This window comes from Chiloscyllium plagiosum, unplaced genomic scaffold (assembly GCF_037043375.1).
Source record: "Chiloscyllium plagiosum isolate Xiang-an unplaced genomic scaffold, Cpla_swu_hap1 HiC_scaffold_7, whole genome shotgun sequence".
In the NCBI taxonomy this organism is placed as follows: Eukaryota; Metazoa; Chordata; class Chondrichthyes; order Orectolobiformes; family Hemiscylliidae; genus Chiloscyllium; species Chiloscyllium plagiosum.
The window spans coordinates 57,476,058-57,500,162 of NW_028270145.1; the positions used below are offsets into that span (position 1 = coordinate 57,476,058).

At 41.9% G+C, this 24,105-nt stretch overlaps 1 protein-coding gene across 1 annotated transcript in view; it reads right to left on the minus strand.

Annotated features, from left to right (window-relative positions):
• Positions 1-1,727: 1,727 nt before the first annotated feature.
• The window catches only part of LOC122551592 (rho guanine nucleotide exchange factor 25-like), a 63,393-nt gene continuing 41,015 nt past the window's right edge, over positions 1,728-24,105 (minus strand). The window contains exons 9-12 of the mRNA XM_043693723.2: positions 19,304-19,381; positions 17,425-17,610; positions 15,928-16,099; positions 1,728-4,495 (exon numbers count right to left, since the gene is read on the minus strand). Coding sequence (XP_043549658.1) covers positions 4,344-4,495; positions 15,928-16,099; positions 17,425-17,610; positions 19,304-19,381 — 588 coding nt within the window. The 3' untranslated portion in view covers positions 1,728-4,343. The remainder of the gene's footprint in view (positions 4,496-15,927; positions 16,100-17,424; positions 17,611-19,303; positions 19,382-24,105) is intronic.

Sequence of the window (24,105 nt, forward strand, 5' to 3'; positions counted from 1 at the left end):
CCCAGTCATCAGGAACATCTTTCCTGCATTTACCCTGTCTGGTCTTGTTCATTCTTTTGAACCCCAGTGAGTATTGCCATAATTAATCCAATCTCTTGTCATAATGCCAGTCCTGCTATCCCAGGATTCAGTCTGGTAAATCTTCAACGTAATCCCTCTACAGCAAGAGCACCCATCATCAGATAAGAAGACCAAAACTGCACACTGTTCTCCTGGTGTCTCTTACCAAGGCACTGTACAACTGCAACAAAATATCCTTGCTCCTGTACTTGAATCCTGTCACTATCAAGGCCAGCATACCATTTGCCTTCTCCACCATCTGGCAACATTATCTCAGGGCATGCTCCACGTGCACCTACTATACACATTCCACATCCATAGACATTGTGGCACCCTTTGAGAACCCACGTGGCACATCTTCGATCTACCTACAGGATGTGTCTGCACTCGAATGCAGCATCTTGGGCTGCAACAACAACTTGCTGCACCTTGTGGCACGACAATAACTATCATTGTAATGCTGCAACAAGGATACTTGGTGCTGAGGAGCACATACCCAACTCATTAATTGGATCAGAGTGCATTTCTGGGCTCTTTGTTCACTCTCTTAATGCTTGTCTGGATGCTTACAGCCTTGCCTGGTCTTGCTTTTTTGCCATTGTTTTTCTCCTTAGTCAGAGATACCACGCCTCTATTCCTGCAGACTTACTATGCCAATTGGTGCAGATACCAATGGGAGAAGCTAAGGGCCTTTTCTCAGGGAATCCTAGTACAGTAAGTGAAGGGCAGCTTCTGATACCAGTCTAAGGCCTGCTTGGGGCAGTCAGAGTCAAGATCCCCTTCCTCTAAGGAGGGAGGAGCTGACTTTCTGCTCTATTGTGCGTTCTTTCCGTACTGGAATGAGAGAGAGAGGCAGGTACAATGGGAAATGAAAATGAATGGCACAGTTGATGCAGTTGTGGAGAAGTCCCAACCAAATGAATAGGTAGTGCAGAAGGCATGTAGCATTAGTGATGTTGGGGGTTTGTGGTAGGTGAGAGCAAGTAAGGGAAGATGTTACAGGCAAGAGTGAGAGTGGTAGAGCGTAAGCCTTGGTGGGAGGTGGGTAGAATAGCAGAGAAAGGTGAATGTGAGGGATTAGATAGATGATAATGGCACCTACCTCAGAAGAGTGGATAATGTCATGGATTTTCTTCATACATTTCTGTGCATTCCTCCAGATGGCTGAGACAGCACTGACCCGGGTGGCAGACTTGGGCCAGATTGGCATTGTCTGGAGCCTGAGGAGCTTCCACTGCTGATCCTGGAGGAACAGAAAGTCCCATGTTTGGATCATCCTGTGCAGCAGGTCCTCCAGGACTCTGCCTGCAAGGTGGGGCATGCGTCCTTACCTGCCATGTCCAGGGCAAATGTCAGGAACTGTGTAGGGCAGCTCTGCATTCATAGTGCTTTTCCGGGTGATCGGCCAGCTTTTTAAAGTGGCACAGATAAAAAGAATGCTAATAAATTCCAGGATATTCAATGAGCAGAAGCTGTTTTGCAAATGGCGCATGGTGAGATAGGGTTGGAATCGGAAGTTAGAGATACTAAACCTGGGTGGTAGGTCTTTTATGCAAAACACTTGGTAAGGAGTGGTGGAAGAACACGGAAGGGCTCACTGTTTAAACCCTCCAAAAACATCAACACAACATGGACTTAGCCAAATAAGAACAAGCCAAATATACCTGATGAAAGTAATAACTTTTTTAATTGATTTAAGCAAAATGTCTGTCAATAATAATAATGTTTTGTGCCCGAAGAATTTTCATATAATAAAACTAAGGATAATATAACTGTACCGAATGTATGCCCAAAATCACACAAATTTAAGAAAGACTGAAATAACACACTGTTCAAATCTTTTGTTCCTTTTTCAATTAATCCATACATAGTTTCAGATGATGAACTATAACTATTTAATATAAATTGACAATTAGATAATTTGTCTATTTATCTGCATGCATTTTACATATATTATATTCATACTATGTATAGCAAAGCTGTGTACAAATTTGTTTATATGTTGATTTATTAACAACAGCAGTTTAATTATGGAATGCTGGAAGATATTTTGACACATTGAAATATCTTAATGACAACCATAGCATCCAATACTTCATATATTAAAATTGTAAAATAATAGTTAAAGTCCAAAGTATTACCCAAAAGGTTTTCAGAAGTATTTATTATGGTAAATGCAAGAGCTCTGATAGCAACCCAATCATCAATGTTATTATCACTAGATCAAGTTCAAAACAGTCTCATTTGTTGTCACAAAGAATGATCACAAGATAGCTATCTGGAATGTTGGAACTTCTGTAATTTCCAATAAATTGTGATCACATTTTGCCCTCTTCACACAAAACACATTGGAGTTTCCACCACCACCAAATCTACAGTCAATAAAAAATGGGACATATTCAACACAGTAAGGAGTAAGAAGCACAGCATATCAGGCAGCATCTGAGGAGCAGGAGAATTGACGTGTCGGGCAAAAGCCCTTCATCCTGATTCTCCTGCTCCTCGGATGCTGCCTGACCTGCAGTGCTTTTCCAGCACCATACTCTCGACTCTTATCTCCAGCATCTGCAGTCCTCACTTTCGCACAGTATGGAGTAATGAAAATGATGTTGTGACAGGCAGTTACAATCATAATCATGTTTACTTTGTTGCTTGAGATTACTCAGTCAGACCACTGGATGGCACTTTAGTTACATGTGTAGATCAAGCAAAACCTTATCACTTCATTCACAATGAAGCCAGCTGAGTACAAGTTAAGTTGAATCAGATGTGCAGTAACCTTGTGGGACTTCAGCAAAGGTATTGATAATACAAGTCCAGCTATTGCTAGTCACTCAAATGTAATTTTACGAGAATATATCAGAATGCAGGATGAGAATGCAGCACTGTGAACTTTTAACAGTGATTCTACTTTGGTGTCTACTTTTAAAAGGACTACTAACAGAGCAGATCTTGATCATTGCGTAACAACCTCAGTTTTGTAAATGAACATAGCCATTTTAGAGTGAGTGCATAAGTGAATAACAACTAATTTTTCCCCTTAATTTCACCTCCCACCCCCAAGTACCCATCGTACTTCTTTTATTCATTCATGGGATATAGACATCTTTGGCTGGGCCAGGAATTATTACCCATCTCTAGTTGCCCTTGAGAAGATGGTGGTGAACTAAATTCCTGATCTGCCAAAGTCCTTTTGGTGTAGGTACTTCTACGTTTCTGTTCTGGTGTTCGTTCTTACTTTTTCCCATTCTTCTCACCTCACCCCATTCTATCCCTCACTTATTTGACTGGGAACAATTACAGTTCTGCTCTCTAATGCTGCGAATCTGATTATTGCTTTGGCCTTGAATCTCTGAGTACAATGCTATAGAAGATCAATTATATTTTTGTTAAAGTCTGAGTATTGCTCTGTACAGTAAGGGAGGAATTACAAGACTTTTTTTATTCACTCATGTGTTGTTGGCTGGACCAGCATTTGTTTCACATACCTAGCTGCCTTTGAGAAGGTGATGGTGAGCAATCTTCTTAAACTGCTGTAACTATTTGGTGTAGGTAGACCCACAGTGCAAATTGGGAAGGAATTCCAGGATTTGACCCAGTGACACTGAAAGAATGGTGATACATTTCCAAGTATGAATGATGAAGCCTTGGAGGGGAACTTGCAAGTACCAGTGTTCCTGTGTAACTGCTGCCCTTGTACTTATTGATGGTAGTGATCGTGAGTTTGGAAGGTGCTGTCTAATGAATTTCTGCAGTTCATTTGTTGATGGTACAAGCTGCTGCTACCGAGCAGTGTGGTAGAGGGAATTGAATATTTGTAAGTGTGGTGCCAATCAAGTGGGCTGCTTTGTCCTGAATTGTGTTAAGCTTCGTAAGTGTTTTTGTAGCTGCAGCCATCCAGGCAAGTGGGGAGCATCCAATCAATTGGAACAATCTGCAACTAACTGAAAGTAGCATTCAGGAAAGTCCAGCCCCCAGGTCCATGCCATCTTAATTAGTGATTTTTATCACATATTCAATTGGTTTATCTTTATAAATTCAATAGCCCAGCCAAAAAAAACCCTGAATCATTGATGATTGAATTGTTAAAAATGTTTCATAATTTAATTCAGGTACTTCATAGTCTTAATAAGAATATCACTTTCTGATGGCTCGTTGTGTTTAGCTTAATAAATGATACTAGTATGGGGACAATGTTTACCATGTTTTAACTATTGATATGTGACATGCTTTCAGTATTAAGTTGAATGACTTCCTTGGCATCTGTAGGTATCTTGTTTTGCTCATTTTGGCTCCATGTTGTTATTGAAGCTTGGAGTCTCATTGGCAGTATCTGGCCCAAGGGTGGGTTGGGACAGTTTTCTTGCTTCTGTCCTGCTTCTGAAAAATTGAGGACCAAGTTGCTTTTTCTGGTAATCAATTGGTGATTGTAGGGCTGAAATGAAAATGAATGCATAATAGTGGAAGGACTGCAATAATCAAAGAATACAACAAAAAGTTGGTTGGCAGTGATGTTAGAGAGAATAAAAAAAGGTCAATTGACTCTTGATACCCACAATTCTGATTATACAAATTATAGCAGTAGAAAGATGGCCTTTTGAATAGCAGAACAATCTCTTGGGTCTAAACAAACTAATCCTGCTCCTAATTCCGAACGATGGCTATTCTAATAAAGCCAGCAATTATTTATATTATTGCTCTCTTTGTAAGGAAGATTACAAAATATTCTTGGTCTATGATTTGTAACATATAGTGAAACTCAAAATACTTCTTTTGTCAATTGTATTACAGGGTTCCACTGTTACTTATAGTTATACTTAATCTGACCATATAGATCACTAGGAGACTAGGACCTTTGGACACAGCCTTAGAATTAGAGGAGGTAAATTCAGAACAGAAATGCGGAGACATTTCTTCAGCCAGAGAGTGGTGGGCCTGTGGAATTCATTGCCAGAGTGCAGTGGAGGCTGGGACGCTAAATGTCTTCAAGGCAGAAATTGATAAATTCTTGATGTCACAAGGAAGTAAGGGCTACGGGGTGAATGCGGATAAGTGGAGTTGAAATGCCCATCAGCCATGATTGAATGTCGGAGTGGACTCCATGGGCCGAATGGCCTTACTTCCGCTCCTATGTCTTATGGTCTTATAGCTTACAATCACTCCTATGATAAGCACTTTTTTTTTAGTCATTCCTAACTGGCCAGCAGTCATTGCTCATCCCTAGTGGCTGTTGAGAAGGTGGTGGTGAGCTATTTCATAAGACATCATATATTGCATAAAACTTAAACTCAATCTTGACCAGGTTATATTAAAAGGGAAGTTATGGAGAGGGGATATATGTTTGTGGATTTCAGACCTTACGTTTCTTCTATGGAGATCTGCCCAGACACACAAAAAAAGGATGCGATCTATCTGGACTTCAGTAAGGCATTCAACAAGGTTCTGCATGGTACATTGGTTAGCAAGGTTAGATCATACGGAATACAGGGGAAACTAGCCATTTGGTTACACAACTGGCTCAAAGGTAGAAGACAGAAGGTGGTGGTGGAGGGCTGCTTTTCAGACTGGAGGCCTGTGACCAGTGGTGTGCCACAAGGATCGGTACTGGGTCCATTGCTTTTCGTCACTTATATAAAAGATTTGGATGTGAACATAGGATACCTGGTTAGTAAGTTTGCAGATGACACCAAAATTAGAGATGCAGTGAGTAGCAAAGGAGGTTACATCAGAGTTCAATGGGAACTTGATCAGATGGGTCAGTGGGCTGAGGAGTAACAGATTAATTTAAATAAATGTGAGGTGCTGCATTTTGGAATGGCAAATCAGAGCAGGACTAATACACTATCGAGAGTGTGGTACGAAAAAAGCATAGCAGGTCAGGCAGCATCCAAGGACTTTTACACTTAATGGTAAGGTCCTGGCGAATGTTTCTGAACAAAAAGACCTTGGAGTGCAGGTTTATAGTTCCTTGAAAGTGGAGTCGCAGGTAGACAGGATAATGAAGGTGGCATTGGGTATGCTTGCTTTTATTGGTTAGTGCATTGAGTATAGGAGTTGGGAGGTCATGTTGCGACTGTACAGGACATTGGTTAGGCCACTGTTGGAATACTGTTTAATTTTGGTCGGCCTGCTATAGGAAGGATGTTATGAAATTTGAAAGGATTCAGGATAGATTTATAAGAATATTGCCAGTGTTGCAAGATTTGAGCTGTAGGAGAAGCTGAATAGGCTGGGACTGTTTTCCCTGGAGCGTCAAGGCTGAGGAGTGACTTTATAGAGGTTTATAAAATCATGAAGGGTATTGGATAGGGTGAATAGCCAAAGTCTTTTCCCTAGGGTAGGGGAGTCCAGAACTAGAGGGCATAGGTTTAAGGTGAGAGAGGAAAGATATAAAAGGGACCTGAGGGACACCTATTTCACACAGAAGGTGGTGCATGTATGGAATAAACTGCTAGAGGCAGTGGTGAAGGAGAGTACAATTACAAAATTTAAAAGGCATCTGGATGGGTACATGAATAGAAAGGGTTTAGATGCACTGTATATGGGCCAAGTGCTGGCAAATGGGACTAGATTAATTTAGTTTATCTAATCAGCATGGACGAGTTGGACTGAAGTTTCCATGCTGTACAGCTCTATGACTGTATGATTCTAAGTGATAAAGGCATCATTAATGCTCTTCATGTTAACGGATTTTTTTTTCTCTCTTTTCAGATGAGATTCTCTCTCTTTGAATCGGTCACCATCATCCCTGGCCTCAGAGAATCAGCTCTGGATTTCGTTGTCTTTACAAACTACCACCTATATATCCTTTCCAGAGTCTCGGCATTGTCATCTCCAATATTCACATCCATCTTTCCCAGAATACAATGCTTGACGTTCACAAAGCAGATTTCCACCATTGCCACAGTACCAAAATAGCTCTTAACAAAGTCACAAAAGACATCTTGTGTATAATGAAAAGTAAATATCCCTTACTGTCCTTCTCAATCTGCCTTTGACACAGCTGACAACACCATTCTGTTCCAACACATCTACACTGTAATTGAACTGAGGAGTGGGGCACTGCAACCAACCAGTTCCATTCTTATTTATCTTATAACAACAGTATCAAATATCATGGCTCCTCTTCCTGCTGTCATGTGATTACCTCTTGTGTCCCCAAAGGACCCATGGAAAAGGGACTGCATAAATATGACGTGTAGTTATAGAGTCATAGAGATATACAGCATGGAAACAGACCCTAGGTCCAACCCGTCCATGCCAACCAGATATCCCAACCCAATCTAGTCCCACCTGCTAGCACCCGGCCCATATCCCTCCAAACCCTTCCTATTCATATACACATCCAAATGCCTCTTAAATGTTGTAGTTGTACCAGCCTCCACCACATCCTCTGGCAGCTCATTCCATACACGTACCACCCTCTGCTGGAAAAAGTTGCCCCTGAGGTCTCTTTTGTATCTTTCCCCTCTCACCCTAAACCTATGCCCTCTAGTTCTGGATTCCCCGACCCCAGGGAAAAGACTTTGCCTATTTATCCTATCCATGCCCTTCATGATTTTGTAAACCTCGAGAAGGTCACCCCTCAGCCTCCGATGCTCCAGGGAAAACAGCCCCAGCCTGTTCAGCCTCTCCCTGTAGTTCAGATCCTCCAACCCTGGCAACATCCTTGTAAATCTTTTCTGAACACTTTCAAGTTTCACAACATCTTTCAGATAGGAAAGAGACCAGAATTGCACGCAATATTCCAACAGTGGCATAACCAATGTCCTGTACAGCTGCAACATGACCTCCCAACTCCTGTACTCAATACAATGACCAATAAAAGAAAGCATACCAAATGCCTTCTTCACTATCCTATCCACCTGTGACTCCACTTTCAAGGAGATATGAACCTGCACTCCAAGGTCTCTTTGTTCAGCAACACTCCCTAGGACCTTACTATTAAGTGTATAAGTCCTGCTAAGATTTGCTTTCCAAAAATGCAGCACCTCGCATTTATCTGAATTAAACTCATAGAACATAGAAGAAGTACAGGCCCTTTGGCCCTCGATGTTGCGCCGATCCAAGCCCACCTAACCTACACTAGCCCACTATCCTCCATATGCCCGCTTAAATGCCCATAAAGAGGGAGAGTCCACCACTGCTACTGACAGGGCATTCCATGAACTCATGACTCGCTGAGTAAAGAACCTATCCCTAACATCTGTCCTATACCTACCACCCCTTAATTTAAAGCTATGCCCCCTCGTAATAGCTGACTCCATACGTGGAAAAAGGTTCTCACGGTCAACCCTATCTAAACCCCTAAATATCTTGTACACCTCTATCAAGTCACCCCTAAACCTTCTTCTCTCCAATGAAAACAACCCCAAGTGCCTCAGCCTTTCCTCAGACGATCTTCCTACCATACCAGGCAACATCCTGGTAAATCTCCTCTGCACCCGTTCCAGTGCCTCCACATCCTTCCTATAGTATGGCGACCAAAACTGCACACAATACTCCAGGTGCGGCCGCACCAGAGTCTTATACAACTGCAACATGATCTCAGGACTCCGGAACTCAATTCCTCTACCAATAAAAGCCAGTACGCCATATGCCTTCTTCACCGCACTATTTACCTGGGTGGCAACTTTCAAAGATCTGTGTACACGGACACCAAGATCCCTCTGCTCATCCACACTACCAAGTATCCGACCATTAGCCCAGTACCCCATCTTTTTGTTACTCTTACCAAAGTGAATCACCTCACACTTAGCTACATTGAACTCCATTTGCCACCTTTCTGCCCAGTTCTGCAGCTTATCTATATCCCGCGGTAACCTGCCACATCCTTCCTCACTGTCAACAACTCCTCTGACTTTCGTATCATCCGCAAACTTGCTCACCCAACCTTCTAGCCCCTCCTCCAGGTCATTTATAAAAATGACAAACAGCAATGGTCCCAAAACAGATCCTTGCGGAACACCGCTAGTAACGGCACTCCAAGATGAACCTTTACCATCAACTACTACCCTCTGTCTTCTTTCAGCCAGCTAATTCCTAATCCAAACCTCCAACTCACCCTCAATGCCATACCTCCGTATTTTTTGAAGTAGCCTACCATGGGGAACCTTATCAAACACCTTACTAAAATCCATATACACCACATCTACCGCTTTCCCCTCCTTAGTCACCTTCTCAAAGAATTCAATAAGGTTTGTGAGGCACGACCTGCCCTTCACAAAACCATGCTGACTATCCTTGATCACATTATTCCTATCCAGATGTTCATAAATCCTATCCCTTACAATTCTCTCTAAGACTTTACCCACAACAGAAGTGAGACTCACCGGCCTATAGTTACTAGGGTTATCCCTACTCCCCTTCTTGAACAAGGGAACCACATTTGCTAGCCTCCAGTCTTCTGGCACTACTTCTGTAGACAACGAAGACATAAAAATCAAGGCCAATGGCTCTGCAATCTCCTCCCTTGCTTCCCAGAGAATCCTAGGATAAATGCCATCAGGCCCAGGGGACTTATCTATTTTCACCCTTTCCAGAATTTCCAACACCTCTTCCCTACATACCTCAAAGCCATTCATTCTACTTAATTGTGAGTCAGTATTCACATCGGCAACAATGTCCTGTTCCTGAGTGAATACTGACGAAAAGTATTCATTCAGTGTTTCCCCAATCTCTTCAGCCTCCACACGCAACTTCCCACTACTATCCTTGACTGGACCTATTCCTACCCTAGTCATTCTTTTATTCCTGACATACCTATAGAAAGCCTTAGGGTTTCCCCTAATCCTACCAACTAAGGATCTTTCATGTCCCCTCCTTGCTGCTCTTTGCTCTCTCTTCAGGTCCTTCCTGGCTACCTTATAACTCTCAATTGCCCCAATTGAACCTTCACGCCTCATCTTTACATAGGCCGCCCTCTTCCATTTAACAAGGGATTCCAATTCTTTATTAAACCACGGCTCCCTCACACAACCCTTTCCTCCCTGCCTGACAGGTACATACTTATCAAGGACACTCAATAGTTGCTCCATCTGCTACTTCTCAGTCCATTGGCCATCTGGTCCAGATCCTGTTGTAATCTGAGATAACCCTCTTCGCTGTCCACTACACCTCCAATTTTGATGTCATCTGCAAACTTACTAACTGTACCTCTTATGCTCGCATCCAAATCATTTATGTAAATGACAAAAAGTAGAGGGCCCAGCACCGATCCTTGTGGCACTCCACTGGTCACAGTCCTCCAGTCTGCAAAACAACCCTCCATCACCACCCTCTGTCTTCTACATTTGAGCCAGTTCTGTATCCAAATGGCTAGTTCTCCCTGTATTCCATGACATCTAACCTTGCCAGTCAGTCTCCCATAGGGAACCTTGTCGAACGCCTTACTGAAGTCCATATAGATCAAGTTTGTGAGACATGATTTCCCACGCACAAAACCATGTTGACTATCCTGAATCAGTCCTTGCCTTTCCAAATACATGTACATCCTGTCCCTCAGGATTCCCTCCAACAACTTGCCCACCACTGAGGTCAGGCTCACCAGTCTATAGTTCCCTGGCTTGTCTTTACCGCTCTTCTGAAACAGTGGCACCACGTTTGCCAACGTCCAGTCTTCCAGCACCTCATCTGTGACTATCGATGATACAAATATCTCAGCAAGAGGCCCAGCAATCACTTCTCTAGCTTCCCACAGAGTTCTCGGGTACACCTGATCAGGTCCTGGGGATTTATCCACCTTTAACCGTTTCAAGACATCCAGCACTTCCTCCTCTGTAATCTGGACATTTTGCAAAATGTCACCATCTATTTCCCTACATCTATATCTTCCATATCCTTTTCCACAGTAAATACTGATGCAAAATATTCATTTAGTATTTCCCCCATTTTCTGTGGCTCCACACAAATGCCGCCTTGCTGATCTTTGAGGGGCCCTATTCTCTCCCTAGTTACCCTTTTGTCCTTAATATATTTGTAAAACCCCTTTGAATTCTCCTTAATTCTATTTGCCAAAGCTATCTCATGTCCCCGTTTTGCCTTGTTGCTGGTTTTCTTGCCAAACAGACTGATTGCGGACTATGAAACTAAAATGATATTTTTGAAACATGTCCTATTCTTTATATTTGGGAAACCTGTACCTCCTCATTTACTGTCCAGAATTCCTCCCATAGCTGGATACAAACATACTCCTCAGTTTTTAGGACACCCCATGGGGAAGTCAGTATCAAGGTTACAAATTCTAGTTTTATTTAATTGCCACTTTCTTGTTTTTATTTTGTGTCTCAATATAGCTTTGTGACATAATACATTCTACTATTCTGGTATAAATAAAAGAAGTTAGAAGAATGAGGGATAACCTTATTGAAATAAACAAGGTTTGGGGCAGCATGGTGGCACAGTGGTTAGCACTGCTGCCTCACAGTGCCAGGCACCCGGGTTCAATTCCCGCCCCGGGCAACTGTCTGTGTGGAGTTTGCACATTCCCCCCGTGTCTGCGTAGGTTTTCTCTGGGTACTCCAGTTTCCTCCCACAGTCCAAAGATGTGCAGATTAGGTGAATTGGCCATGCTAAATTGCCCATGGTGTTAGGTGAAGGGGTAAATGTAGGGGAATGGGTCTGGGTGAGTTGCTCTTCGGAGTGTCGGTGTGGACTTGTTGGGCTGAAAGGCCTGTTTCCACACTGTAAGTAATCTAATCTTAACAGGGGAAACGTTGAGAAGATGTTTCTATTAGTGGACAAATCATGAACTAGGGAACATACTTACAGAGTAAGGGGACACTCATTAAAACTGAGATGCAAAGGAATTTCTTCCCTCAGAGAGTAGTGTGTGTCTGGAATTCTCTACTGCAGAGAGGTGAGGACATTAGGTCACTGCAAATATTTAAAGAGGAGGTGGATAGATTTTGTTTTGAAATATGCTGTAATGGGGAGTTGAGTGTTATAAGGAGTTTTTACAAAAGAGGAGTTGAGACCTGGGGCAGATGAACCATGAACTTATAGAATGGCAGGGCAGACATGAAGGGGCTGAATGGCAACTCCTGCTCTTATTTCTTATGTTTTTATATTCTAATCTCTTCCTTATTGACAAGGAGCAACAACTCTCTTATAATCTTTCCTCATAATGGACCATGACTTCACTATTGTACACCATATCATAATTTCCAGACAAATCACTTCTCCATTTAAGATATCCCCCTCTCAGTTGTACATCAGTCTGAAAGGGTTAATACTCCAGAGTGCCAGATTATAATGATGTCATATGGACTCATGGGCAGTACAGTTCAGGATTTCAAAGAAGTGAGACTCAACATTTGGTCCCCTTTAAAGTCTCTCTGATAACATCTATCATATCAATGTAGACTGCAACCAGTTGCTACCATGCAGTAAGTCATGCCTTGTTAATTACAAGAGACTATTCTTATTAGAGCCGGAAATGGTTTTCCCATACCACACTGACCAAGCAGACCCTGTGGTTTCCTGTGCTTCGAAAGGAAGGTGGCAGCAATCTTTATCTGAAGGAGAAATTCAGATGGTTTAGTGAGCTGGTGGGTCCATGCAACACTCCCTTAGCAACATCACCACTGCTCTGTCACCCTCATCACTTTTAACATCGTTGCTTCCTATATTACACAGCATTCTTATGCTCTTCTTCAAGATGCAGAAACAAGACATGACTGAATAATTTCTGTCTGTTCCTGTCTCAGTGAAATTTTCTCATTTGACTCAAGTGAAAAGTGTTGTTTAGTGTCGCCACTCTCTAGCACCTTCTTAAAACATAGAAAATAAGCAAAAAGACAACGTAAAGCCAGAAATATAAAACAATAAAGTGCATCAAGTAGGTTGGGTGGTCTTTGGAACAGCTCCAGCTTTTGGGGGGAGGGGTTCACAGCGATGGGTATGGATCCGAGCTCCTCCACCTCCAATGCCTCGACTCCCCGCTGCTAAACCGACGGCACTGCTGCGACCGGGCTTCACCAAGCCACCGCCGCCGCCGGAACAAAGAGTCACCATTCTCCGGCACCATTTCGCCTTCACCAATGCTAGCGCCACTATGAACTCACGCTGCGCCAACCTGGGTAATGCAGATACTGCCGGAGCCGCAGGGTCCTGCACTGGCGCCAAACTCACTGACATCGCCACCTCAGCCATCAGGCACCGAGTCTCGGCTCAGCCTGCAAGTCTGGACTGGGAGGTTTAAGCCTGGGATTGTCTCCTTATTCATTAAGAATGTACCTATCTCTTTCATAGAAATATTCAATAAACCTGCCTCTACCGCTCTCTGGGAGAAGAGATTTCCAAAGACTCGCCCTCTGAGAGAAATCTTCTGCATCATCTCACTTTTAAATGGGAGACTCCCTTGTTTTTAAACTGTGTTCTCTCGTTGTAACCTCCTCCACCAGAATAAACATCCTTTCTGCAAAGACACTGACAAATCCTCTCGGGATTTTGTACATCCCAAAAGATCAGTTTTTATTCCTCTGAACTCTAGTGGAACAAGAACCATTCGTAAGAATCTTTCCTTTAAAGATAACCATGCCCCCCCCCCCCCCAGGTAGCAGTAAAGTGAACATTCTGTGAACTGTTTGTAATGTATTAATATTCTTTATCAAATAAGACCCTAACTATGCATAGTACTGCAGGATTGGAGGGTTTGAGCTATAAAGTGAGGCTGAATAGTCTAGGGCTATTTTCCCTGGAGGTTTGGATGGTGAAGGGTGACCTTATAGAAGTTTATAAAATCATACAACATAGAACATAGAAAAGTACAGAACAGGTCCTTCGGCCTACAATATTGTTCAGAAAATTAATCCTGATGTAAAATAAAATAACCTTACCTACCTCAATTCACTGCTGTCTATGTGCATGTGCAGCAGGCGCTTAAATGTCCCTGATGACTTGTCTTCCACCACCACCACTGGCAACGCATTCACAACTCTCTGCGTAAAGAACCTACCTCTGATATCTCCTCTATACCTTCCTCCTAATATCTTCAAACTATGACCCCTCATCCCAGTCAACCCTGCCGTGGGGAAAAGTCTCTGGATATTGACTCTATCCATGCCTCTCACTACCTTGTAAACCTTGATCAGGTCACCTCTCGTCTCCAGAGAGAAAAGTCCAAGCTTAGTCAACCTTTCTTCATAAAGCAAGCCCTCCAGTCCAGGACCTTCTTTGCACCCTCTCCAAAGCCTCTGTATCTTTGTGACACTAGGGTGACCAGAACTGGACCAATATTCCAAGTGTGGTCTCACCAGGGACTTCTGGAGCTGTAGCAAAACTTCGCAGCTCTTAAACTCGATCCCCCTGTTAATGAAAGCCAAAACACCATATGCTTTCTTAACAACCCCATCCACTTGGGTGGCAACTTTGAGGGATCTACGTACTTGAACACCAAGATCCCTTTGTTCCTCCACACTGCCAAGAATCCTGTCTTTAATCCTATATTCAGCATTCAAGTTCGACCTTCCAAAATGCATCACTTCACATTTATCCAGGTTGAACTCTATCTGCCATTTCTCAGCCCAGCTCTGCATCCTGTCTATGTCATGCTGCAGCCTGCAATAGTCCTCAATACTATCAAAGGCACCTCCGACCTTTGTGTCAAATGCAGATTTACTAACCCACCCCTCCATCTCCTCATCCAAATCATTTATAAAAACTATAAAGAGAAGAGGCCCAGGAACAGAGCTCTGAGGAACACCACTCAACACTGACCTCCAGGCAGAATACTTTCCATCTACAACCACTCTCTGCTTTCTGTCAGCCAACCAATTCTAAATCCAGATAGCCAAATCTCCCTGTATCCCATACCGCCTGATTTTATGAATGAGCCTACCATGGGAACCTTATCAAATGCCTTGCTGAAGTCCATATTACACCACATCTACTGCTTGACCTTCGTCAACCTGTCTTGTCACCTCCTCGAAGAACTCAATAAGATTAGTTAGGCATGACCTGCCCCTCACAAAGCCATGCTGACAGCCTTTAATCACGCTATGCTTTTCAAAATAGTCATAAATCCTATCCCTCCGAATTCTTTCCAAAACCTTGCTGACCACAGACGTAAGACTGACTGGTCTGTAATTGCCAGGGATTTCCCTATTACCCTTCTTGAAAAGAGAAACAACATTCGCCTCCTTCCAATCCTCTGGTATAACTCCTGTGGAGAATGAGGAAGCAAAGATCTTCACCAGTGTCTTAGCAACCTTCTTTCTTACTTCCTGGAGCAACCTAGGATAAATCTGGTCTGGATCACAATTACAACATTTAAAAAGATGGGTACGTGAATAGAAAGGGTTTAGAGGGATATGGGCCAACTGATGGCAAATAGAATTTGATTAATATTTGGATAACTGGTTGGCATGGATGAATTGAATCAAATGGTCTGATTTTTGTGCTGTACAACTCTGTGGCTCTATGAATCTATGTGGCCTCACCATTTTTGTAAAACTGTGTTGTCTGGACATTGTGCATCTTTGATGTTGGCATATTTTTATTCTGGTTATGTTTTTATTTCACTTATTAACTCTTCCTCTTCAATTTACAGCATTGCCTTATCTATTGCTATTTACTTACTTTAAAATATTGTTTATTGCAAGGCTGCCTCTTCAGGATTGTACATTTGCAAATTTGACATGGGATTAAATAGGTGATGTAGGGTCTTCAAGCAGAACCTATGCTTAGGGTCAGAGTAATGCAGATGCCATCTTTGTAGTTGTAGTGTCATACATAAGATCATTAGAAACCAAACAGGGATATTTCATTAAGTGATCTTTTGGATGTGGGGCATTTCCAGAGATTTTGTTTAAAATTAAAAGACAATAAATTTAATGTGGAGCAAAAAATAATGCAAGGTCTGTATACCGTTCAAAAAGTTTTGTTGCATCTCAAGCACTTTGTTGATGTCATGGAGCCAAGCTTGCCAGATTTCAGTATTTGGCGCCTGTAAGATGTACCATTCAGACGTTCCATGGGATCTCAGAGCAAACTTGCATGATTCGTTGTCCACGTCAGCTTCAATATTTAGCGCACTCACCTTAAATAGATCAGACAGACAAACTGTTGAAAAGATGTACATGTTTGAATCATAGAATCTTAGAGCATAGAAGGAGGCTATGCAACCCATCAAATTTGCACTACATCTTATATTAGAAGCAGTGACTCAGAAGAAAGTAGCCAATGAAACAGAAAGGTTATCAGTCAGTAAAACTCTGAGCACTGGTAAGAATAAGGATTGGGATAGGGAGAGGAGAGAGTCAACCCTAGTTGATGTGAGCCACCCCACGAAAGCCGTAGGTTTAGTATCCATCTATGTTGTATTGATCTTTGGTGTTAGACTAAGCTAACCAAATGATTTAAGAAATGTCAGGTTAAGAAAATGCACTTGATCGCTATCTTGTGCCCTGTTCTGGAAAAGTCCATGTTGTAGATAATGGGACAAGATGTTGCTATGATTTTTCCCATTGTTGAACAGGCTGCCACATTGTGAAAGTCTAGTCTCACCCAGTAGTATCAACCATTTCGTTACATAGAGAAAATCATTGGTACCCATGGACAAGGCAATGATTGAAATGACATAGCATTTTGATTGTCATTTGACAAAAACGCAGGTAGATTTCACAGGCTGATAGTAAAGGACTGAGCATCATTGTCCTTCAAACTTTGTTTACTCCTACATAGAACATAGAACATAGAACAATACAGCACAGAACAGGCCCTTCGGCCCACGATGTTGTGCCGAACTTCTAACCTAGATTAAGTACCCATCCATGTACCTATCCAAATGCCGCTTAAAGGTCGCCAATGATTCCGACTCTACCACTCCCACGGGCAGCGCATTCCATGCCCCCACCACTCTCTGGGTAAAGAACCCACCCCTGACATCTCCCCTATACCTTCCACCCTTCACCTTAAATTTATGTCCCCTTGTAACACTCTGTTGTACCCGGGGAAAAAGTTTCTGACTGTCTACTCTATCTATTCCTCTGATCATCTTATAAACCTCTATCAAGTCACCCCTCATCCTTCGCCGTTCCAACGAGAAAAGGCCGAGAACTCTCAACCTATCCTCGTACGACTTCCTCTCCATTCCAGGCAACATCCTGGTAAATCTTCTCTGCACCCTCTCCAAAGTTTCCACATCTTTCCTAAAGTGAGGCGACCAGAACTGCACACAGTACTCCAACTGTGGCCTAACCAAAGTCCTGTACAGCTGCAACATCACTTCACGACTCTTGAATTCAATCCCTCTGCTAATGAACGATAATACTCCATAGGCCTTCTTACAAACTCTATCCACCTGAGTGGCAACCTTCAAAGATCTATGTACATAGACCCCAAGACCCCATATTTCATATTTACCTTAATGCTCTTCTTGAATTGATATATTGGTGCTGAGGAACCCTTCTTGTGTAGTTCACTAAAGATTAAAACCTGTTCAAAGAGGAAAACTCGTCTTTTCTTACTTCGGGACAGAACTCCAGAAACTTGTTCTGTCACTAGGAATGTATCTTGTTGCAGCAGTTTCCCCTGTGCTGTGAGTCTGCCCTGGAAGTAACAAATGATTCAATTCTGTTAAATATTTTCTCATTTCATTTAAAAAAAAATATTTTTACTCTCATTTCTAAAACAGATAGATATTTTTCCTTCAAACAAAATAAAGAACGGTATGGTGGCACAGTGGTTAGCACTGCTGCCTCACAGCACCAGAGACTCGGGTTCAATTCCCGCCTTGGACAACTATCTGTGTGGAGTTTGCAAATTCTCCCCGTGTCTGCGTGGGTTTCCTCTAGGTGCTCTGGTTTCCTCCCACAGTCCAAAGATGTGCAGGTTAGGTGAATTGGCCATGCTAAATTACCCGTAGTGTTTGAGGATGAGGTAAATGTAGGAGAATGGGCCTGGGTGGGTTACTCTTCGGAGGGTTGATGTGGACTTGTTGGACCAAAGGGCCTGTTTCTACACTGTAAGTAATGTAAGTAAACTGTGGATGCTGGAAATCTGAAACAAAAACAGAAATTGCTAGAGGAACTTGGAAGGTCTGGCAGCATCTGTGGAAAGAACACAAAGTTAATGTTTTAAGTAGGATCATTGGACCCAAAGCAGTTTTATCAAACATGAATGTAGCAATAAGGCACTTCTATTTATAAACACCAAGTTATAGGGGTGTATGCAAGCCCTGGAAACAAACACTTCAGTCCAACCTGTCCATGCTGACCAGATAACCTAGATAAATCTAGTCCCATTTGCCAGCATTGGCCTAATATCTCTCTAAAACCCTTTCTATTCATATATCCATCTAGATGCCTTTTAAATTGGTATTGTACCAGCCTCCACCACGTCCTCTTGCAGCTCAATCCATAGACACATCACCCTTTGAATGAAAAAGTTGCCTCTTTTAAATCTTTCCTCTCTCATCTTAAACCTAAGACCTCTAGTTTTGCACTCTCTCACCCCGGGAAAATACCTTATCTATTTACCCTATTCATGCCCCTCATGATTTTATAAACCTCCATAAGGTCACCCCTCAGTCTTCAATGCTCCAGAGAAAATAGCCAGGCAGAAGACTGAAAAAACACAGCAAGCCAGGCTGCATTAGGAGGTGGAGAAGTTGACGTTTCGGGTGTAACTCTTCTTCAGGCCCCACCCTATTCAGTTTATCCCTCTAGCTCAAACCCTCCAACCCTGGCAACATACTTGTAAACCATTTCTGGACCCTTTCAATTCCAGAACATTCTTCCTATAACAGGGAGACCAGAATTTCACATGGTATTCGAAAAGTGGCCTAACCAATGTCCTTTCCAGCCACAGTATGCCCTCCCTATTCCTTTACTCAATGCACTGACCAATAAAGGGAAGATCAAACACCTTCTTCACTATCCTATCTACCTGCAACTCCGCTATCAAGGAACTATGAATCTGCACTCCAAGGTCTCTTTGTTCAGCGACACTCCCCAGGACCTTACCATTAAGGCATATAAGTCCTGTCCAAAATAAGTCTTTCCAAAATGCAGCACGTCAATTCACAGCTGGAAAGTTTGTATTCCAGAAATTGTTATCTGATAAACTGCCTGTACACTTGATTACCCCTTCCAGAAAACATTTATTCTCATCCTCTACGTGAAAGACGGAATAAGATTTGCCAATGTATTCTGAGTCCTTTTCACTCCATGATCATAAAATTATGGTGTAATGTGTACTGATGAAATAATAATCCAGGGCAGAGGAAAGGGGGTAACCTGACCTTAAAACCCTCAAGTCTTCCCAAATTCATCATGTCATTGCAACGTTTTGGCACATGGTACATCACATCAACCGCTTTCTGCAAAAAGAAACACACTTCAATATTAACAGTTTCTGACACTTCAGCTCTTGCAGATATAAGCATTTTTCACCTCAGACTTTTGGAATCCATCCAACAGATTCACATTCAATTTCACATATTTTTTGACATTTTTTTCCTATAAATTACAAAATTATAATATTGAAATGCCTTAACTTATATTTGAAAAATAAACATGGAGTCATGGAAACAAACTATAAGTCTCATATAATAGAGATAATTTTATTGTATTTTAAGTATTATTGATATCAACTCATCCATTTGAACTGTAATTAGTAATATACATAAAATATTGGTGTTTTCATGTCGTAAATAATTTCAGAATTTAATATTACTTTGCAGCCAAACCTCCAACAACTTCCACCAGTAGAGTGTTTAAATGTCTCCAAGGATGAATTAGCATCCAGCAGAAGTTAAGGGTCAAATTAGAACATACACTCGAAGGAGGTTTTGAAAAGGCAGGATATAAGAAAACCTTTGAAGGTGGTAACAAGTTGTTAGGAACAATATTGCTTCATCCCAGAAACTGAAAATTGAAATTCTGCAAATACAGCTTTGTCTATGCCTCAGGAGAGAAAAAAAATGTTCCTAGGTTACCTTCCTCAATTTTACCAAATCTCAATGAAATAAAAAGCAGTTCAAGCAAAGAAACCTGATGTACTGTAACAATTTTCTAGATGACTTCCTTAACAACTGTGCAAAGGACCAGAGTCTGAAGCCTGCAAAGTACAAATCATTGGTACAGACCGTGAAGATATTTATAAACAAGGCAAAGGTTTTGAAATTAGCATGCTAGTGAAGCTGTCACACCAGAGATTATGCAAAACAAAATTATGAACTCACAAGATTTCAAAGGTAGCATGCAGTCAGTGGAGTTCTGGATAAGTTGAAATTTAAACTGGGTGTGAACAAAAACATTAAAGGGAATTTGGAAATGGTGAAACTAGAGATGACTAACATATATGTCCAAAGGCATAACTTTTGCTCCTGTGTTGGGTGCCCAAAGTCTGGAGATGTCCTGTCCACAAACCTTACTCAGCAGAAGCTTCCTTAAATGGATACCTTACCTTTTCTGGCCTCCATGTGACATTAGACTCAAGCCACTCAATATTATACACCACTGCAGAAGAATTAAATAATCAAAACGAAGCATCCAGTATGATAATTGTATACCCAATCTGGGTTACCAGGTTTCAAAATTGAAGTTGTCCTACAGTTTAATCAACAGCCTGACATTGTCATATTCACAGAAATATATCTTAAACCCTGTGTCCCAGATTTCTTCTTCTCCAGTCTTGGAGTATATCCTATCCTACTAGTGTCCATAAAGCACTGTGGACCAGCAGCGGCAAAGTTGTGCACCACCACAATTTTCACGCTCGTGACCTGAGAAATCCCTCACTCTACCATTGCAAACCTTGGATCAGTGAGGAATGTAAAAGGGCAATGACCAGAGCAGCACCAAAACAAATCTAAAAATGGGTACCAAAACAGTGAAATTACGAAATACACCAACTAAAAGCATGCTTAACAGCAGAAAGAGGTCAGGCATATCAGATCTAAGTCACTCCAATCCAAGCAATCAAATCAAAGCTGCCATATGTGACTATAAATGGTGGCGGACAATTCAACAACTAATGTGTGCTGTGTGAACACCACTTTTCTGAAGGATTTTGGAGCATAGCAAACCAATGCAAAAGAAAAGGCTGAAGAATTTGCAATTATCTTCCACCAAAATTACAAAGTGGGTGATCTATCCTCACTTCCCCCTGGGGATCCCAGCATCACAGATGCCAGTCTTCAGCCAATTCACAGTATTAACAAAGTGAGGGTAGGTGCTATCAAACAGCATTTACCCTGCAATAACCTACATCATGCTCTTGCTTATTTGTGTTCCAGCTTCAGAATTCATTAAAAACTTAGTCCAAACATATTCAAAAAATTGAACTCCAGAGGAGAGATCTGAGAGTTCCCTTAACACCAGTGCAACAAATGATTATATGGCATCAAGGAACTACAGTCAAATGGAATTGAAGAAAAACCTTTCCACTCGCTGGAGTCGTACCCAGCACTTGATGTATATATTTGTGGGTTTTGGAAGTCAATAAGCTCAGTTCAGCCATCAGCACAATCCCAGGTCCAATCATCAATAACTTTTCCTCCATCATAAGGTCAGAACTGGGGGCATTTGCAGATGACAGTACTATTCATCCCTTCTCAGACAACAGAAGTCTACGCTTGCTTGGTACCAGACCTGGACATCACTGAGGCTTGTATTATCTTTCAATTGAAGTGCAAGGCAATGAACCTCTCTAACAAGTCAGAATCTAACCAACTCTCCTTAACATTCAACAGTGTTACCCCCACTGAGTCACCTATCGTCAACACTTAACTGGACTAGCTACTGCAGCTACAAGAGCAGTTTAGGAGTTGGGAATTCTGCTGTGAGTAACTGATGTCACAATTCTGCAAAATCTATCCAGCATTTACATGACACAAGTCTGGTGTGTAATGGAATAGTCTCTAGTTACCTGGATGAATGCATATCCAACTACACTCAAGAAGCTCAACACCTTCCATGACAAATCAGCCACTGACTAGAATTGCAATAAGCATCTTGAACATTCAAATTCTCCACCACTCTTGCACAATAATATCAGTGTGTACCACCTACACAGTGCACTACAATAACTTGTCAATGCTCCTTTGGCAGAAGCTTCCAACTCCCACCCTCTACCATCTAGAATATCATGGACAGCAGGTGCATGAAGACCATGGACTGGTCATAACTAATACTCTGTTTTATCAGAGAGACAAGAATAAGACCTTATGAAAACATATTCAGTTCAGACATTTGCACCTGCTTGAGTATATTATCATCCAAGTGAGGGACCGCCAGGATGTTTGTTAACATTCTGTGCCTGCTGCATGCCAGGACCCTCAGCACAACATCCGGATCTACCTTGGACCGAATACGTGAGCAAATGGAGTCAAGCAAGGCTATATTATCACACCAATTCAGTACTCCTTCTTCTTCATGGCAACACTCCATCCCATTTCCATGAAGCTTCTATCTGGAGTAGAGCTTCTCTATGGGATAAGAGGGAAACCTTTACAGAACTAATTCAAGAACTAAGACCACACCAATCTTTGTCGGTGAACTGCAGCATACAGCTGACACTTGCATGTACACACCCTCAGTGGCTGAGCTCCAAACCATCATCAATGCACCCATAAAGGCCTATGAGTGTAGGGGCATTAAGCTAAACATTTGGAAGACAAAGATCCTCCAGCAGCCTGCTTCCACCAGGCAAAACTGTCACAAACTATTAAGATTCATGACGGGCTCCTGGCCAGGTGGGTCAGTTTCCATATATTAATATATATTATTGACATCAACACTAAAATTCAACATTGTGTCTGATATGTCAGTGCAGTCTTTGGCCATCAGAAGAACAAAGTACTGAATGACAAAGGCTTCAAACCCAGCACCGAGCTTGTGGTCTAAAGGGTGACGTGTTACTTGTTCTTTTGTATGTGTTGGAGAAGAACAATGCACAGCAGACATCTCAAATCCCTACGGAAATATCAGCCGTATATTTCTGCAAAGTCCTGCATATACAATGAGAGGAGGAACATTCCAATATCAGTCTCCTCTCTTAAGGCAACATCCCCAGGACGAAGGCACTGGCTACTATCAATCTGCCACATTGTGCAGGCCACATTGTCTGCATGACTGACACAACACTGCCAAAACAAGCTCTCTACTCCAAATACATGGCTAGCAGTTCTCAGGAGGATAGAGAGAATAATTCAAGAATACCTCAAAACCTCACTGACAAAAATGCAATGCTCCACTGACTCATAAGAATCTCTTGCCCAGAACTGCCCAAACTGGGGAAGGAACATTTGCGAAAGTACCAACTGTCTTGAACATTTCTGTCAGGCCCAGGTTGGGGTCTGTCTCAAACACAGAAAGAGTGTGTGAAAACCTAAGCATCCCACCCCACCTCTTACTTCTTAAAATCCCAGCTGCCCCACCTATGAGACATGTGTAGAACCATCATTGGATTGTTTAGTCACATTAGGACCCCCAACTCTGAAGTCGAGTAGAATCATCCTGAGTCTCGAAGACAGTGTTAGAAGAGGGGATATACCAACAGCACGAGGACTGCAACAGTTCAAGAAGGCAATTTAACTACTCCCTCTCGTGATTGTGGAAACAATAAATACTGAGCTTGCCCATAATATCTTCATTGAACAGCAAATATAAAAGTCGTTAAGGAAATTGATCAGTTATGACATAACTGAATGGCGGAACAGGCTTGAGGAGTAAAAGTCTATTCCTTTTCCTATATTCTTAATGGACTGAAAGGACAACTTAGATGATTTATAAACGTTGAAAAGAATTGACTTCTGCTATCTGTTCACTCACTTCACTCATTGGCTTACAATAAATGCCATCAGGGCTTAGTAAAAAGTTTCCCTTACACTTTTATTTCAGAATTTAGTTAATAGATCGTACATTTACTTCACACTATTATAGTACCTTTCTATTTAATTTATAACATAAATAATTAAAATAATCATAGTAAATGAATGTGATTTATTCAGTTAGTAAATTTGCTTGGCACTTCTTCCAATTTGCTGTCAGTGATACATCAAGAAATGTAGTTGCACTCTAAATGTTTGTCAATCTAAGA